This window comes from Nipponia nippon, unplaced genomic scaffold, assembly GCF_047370975.1.
Source record: "Nipponia nippon isolate SJK-2023a ecotype South Korea unplaced genomic scaffold, ASM4737097v1 scaffold_10, whole genome shotgun sequence".
In the NCBI taxonomy this organism is placed as follows: domain Eukaryota; kingdom Metazoa; phylum Chordata; class Aves; order Pelecaniformes; family Threskiornithidae; genus Nipponia; species Nipponia nippon.
The window spans coordinates 902,381-905,501 of record NW_028262291.1 but is presented as its reverse complement, the minus strand read 5'-3'; the positions used below and the strand labels follow the sequence as shown (position 1 = coordinate 905,501).

The 3,121-nt window shown below is 57.1% G+C and overlaps 1 protein-coding gene across 1 annotated transcript; it reads left to right on the top strand.

Annotated features, from left to right (window-relative positions):
* Positions 1 to 601: 601 nt before the first annotated feature.
* CHST14 (carbohydrate sulfotransferase 14) lies at positions 602 to 2,807 on the top strand. The gene has a single exon (XM_009473977.2). It carries the CDS (start codon positions 641 to 643, stop codon positions 1,721 to 1,723), a length of 1,083 nt encoding a protein of 360 aa, XP_009472252.2. The 5' UTR covers positions 602 to 640; the 3' UTR covers positions 1,724 to 2,807.
* The last annotated feature ends 314 nt before the right edge of the window (positions 2,808 to 3,121 follow it).

Sequence of the window (3,121 nt, the reverse complement as noted above, 5' to 3'; positions counted from 1 at the left end):
CACCCCTCCTTACGGCTCCTTTGGCCTAGTATTGCAAAAACCACTACGGCCCTTTAATTAAAGCCTTATCGCCGCACACGGCCACGGAAGGGCTAAGTACGAGCTGGGAAGCGCCGGGCTTTAAACTGTGCTGCGAGCAGCACCCCGTAACTCGGCGCGAAGCCTGGAGGCTTTTGTTTTAAATCCCATTTCACGGGTATTTTGGGGAGAGGGCAGCGAGGGGCGTTGCTCGGACGCCTGCCGGAGGCGGTGATGCCGGTGCCTGGCTGGAAGGGCACGGCCGGGCGGCTCGCAGCCCTCCGGCTCCCCGGAGCGGCGACCGGAGCCCCGCCGCCGCGGGCGGCTGTCGGCCCCCTTCCCTCCCGAAGCCGGGCGAGGCGGGGAAGCCCGCCGCCCTCCCGTCCCTTCCCCTTCCCCTTCCCCTTCCCCGCTCGCTGCCCGCGGCCGCCCCTTCCCCGTCGCGGAGGCGAGCGGCGAGGCGGAGCCGCCGCGAAATGGCCACCGCCCCCCAGCGGCCCGCCCTCCGCGCCCTCCTCACGGCGGCGGCGGCCGGGCGGGGAGGCGGCGGCCAGCCCCCGCCCTCCGTTCCCGGCATGCGGCGCGGAGGCTGAGGTGGCAGCGGCCCGAGCCCGCCGAGGCCATGCTCCCCCGGCCCCCCTTCCCCGGGGAGGTGAGGCGGGCGGCCGCCTCGGGCCGCAGCCGGTCCCGCCCGCGGGGCGCTGGCGGCGGCACCGCGCTGCTGCCCTCCATGCTGATGTTCGGGGTGATCCTGGCCTCCAGCGGGCTGCTCCTCATGATCGAGAAGGGGATCCTGGCCGAGGTGAAGCCGCTGCACCCGGCGGCGGGGGAGCTCTCCCGGCGGGGCGGGGGCGGCCAGGAGGCCCCCGGCGACCTGGAGTACGAGGTGCTGCGGGACATCCGCAACCGCACCATCCGCGCCGTCTGCGGGCAGCGCGCCATGCCCCGCAGCGTCTGGGAGCTGCCGGCCGGCCAGCGGCGGACGGTGCTCCGGCACCTCCTGGTCAGCGACAAGTACCGCTTCTTGTACTGCTACGTGCCCAAGGTGGCCTGCTCCAACTGGAAGCGCATCCTGAAGGTGCTGGACGGGGCGCTGGAGAGCGTCGACGTCAAGCTGAAGATGGACCACAAGAGCGACCTGGTGTTCCTGGGGGACATGAAGCCGGACGAGATCAGCTACCGGCTGAAGAACTACTACAAGTTCATCTTCGTGCGAAACCCCATGGAGAGGCTGCTGTCGGCCTACAGGAATAAATTTGGGGAGATCAAGGAGTACCAGCAGAAGTACGGGGTGGAGATCGTCAGGCGGTATCGGAAGAACGGGGGGAATTCGGCGGGCGACGACGTGACCTTCTCCGAGTTTCTCCAGTACCTGCTGGACGAGGAGGTGGAGAGGATGAACGAGCACTGGATGCCCATCTACAACCTCTGCCAGCCCTGCGCCGTCAGGTACGACTTCATCGGCTCCTACGAGCGGCTGAATGCGGACGCCGACTACGTCCTCGAGCGAGTCCAGTCGCCCTCCTTCGTCCGCTTCCCCGAACGGCAGTCGTGGTACAAGCCCGTGACGGCCGAAACGCTCCATTACTACCTGTGCAACACCCAACGCCGGCTGATAAAAGAGTTGTTAACAAAATATATCATGGATTTCTCCCTCTTTGCCTACCCCCTTCCCAACATAACCAGCGAATTCTGCAGGCAATGAGTCGTTCGTGTCGGGATCTGGTGTAAACTCTGCCCGCGCTGCACGGATTTGCTAATGCAGCCATTGCTGTGAATAGCACGTTGCTGCAGGACCTGTGAAACACGCTCTTCTATGCATTATTTCCTAATTTTATACTTTTCAAACACTGTTTATATAAAATACTATTTTATTTAGCCTTTGCTACTAGAACACTTTTTGTATTGTTCTGATGTTGATGTGTACATATGCCGCTGACTTGAGCACAGTAGCTTTTGTATATCTGTTTTGCTTTAAACTCTTTCTTAGAGCACGACACGGACAACATCTGTAAGGAAGTTGAGAAATGGATATATTTTAAGTACTTTTTTCTTCCTTTTTGGTTTTGTACTAAATAGCACGCACCTGAATTGCAATCATAATAGAGCAGTTGGTGCGCTAATAGCAATCAGTCGTTGGTGCGCTAACAATTAGCGCTGTTAAAAGTGGTCCTGGATTAGACAGGAGGTAGTTTTTTGGGCGTGAGCAGAAGAAAAGGCTTTCATAAACTAGGCCCTATTTATTCTTTATTTTCTCATCTGTAGATGGTGGTTAAATGAGGCTGGTCTTTTTTTCTCTGACAGTGGTACCTCTGAGTTTTACTACTATTATTATTTATTATTTACCATTGACATAAAACTAGTGATAATGTTCACGTTTGTGCGATTTTAGGATTTGAAAGTACCAACTATTTACTCAGCAGAACGTATCGGAGGCAATGCCAAGCCATAACAACTTGGTCTTTTCTCTCTCTTTGAATTAAAGCAATACGGACTTCTGGGAAGATGAAAACCTGCCCTGCTGCTTAGGACAGAAAGCAGCGACCCCGCCGGCAGCGTGGCTGCGTGCCCGCGGGCATGCAGGCCGCCGCGGGAAAACGCCTTCTCCGGCCGCGTTTGGAACGACGGCGGTTTGAGGATTGGTTCTCCCTTCTTTTATAGATGGGCACAGCGTTTTTGTAGGTGTTTGTATTTAATTACGGCCGTTAAATTGTAACAGTCTGGGAGATAACGGAGAATGTTGCTCCTGGGAGGCCGTGTCCTCGTTTCTAATAAAGTTTTCCTATGAATTAGTCTGTTACTTAGTGCTTTTCCTTCGATGTTAGTGTTTATTTGCGTTCTTGCAGAGGCTTTGTGCCCCTCGTGCTGAGCCACGGCTCGAAAGTATGATGCACGGGCAGTTCCTGCCTTGATTAATTTGTGTTTTAAATGCCAGAGCAGTGGTAACAAGTGGAGAAAGAAACGCATCCGAGCCGAACGACGAGACGATTACGCGACACGGGCGACTGGATGAAAAGCAGCAGTCAGCAGCAAAACGGGCGCCTGACTGCTGTGGGGCTGCTACAAAGCGGTGGGGATGGATTATAGGTGCTGTGGGGAGCTG

Bases quoted from the DNA above. Each gene is read 5' to 3' on its own strand.
- CHST14 (XM_009473977.2), top strand. From the start codon at position 641: ATGCTCCCCCGGCCCCCCTTCCCCGGGGAGGTGAGGCGGGCGGCCGCC.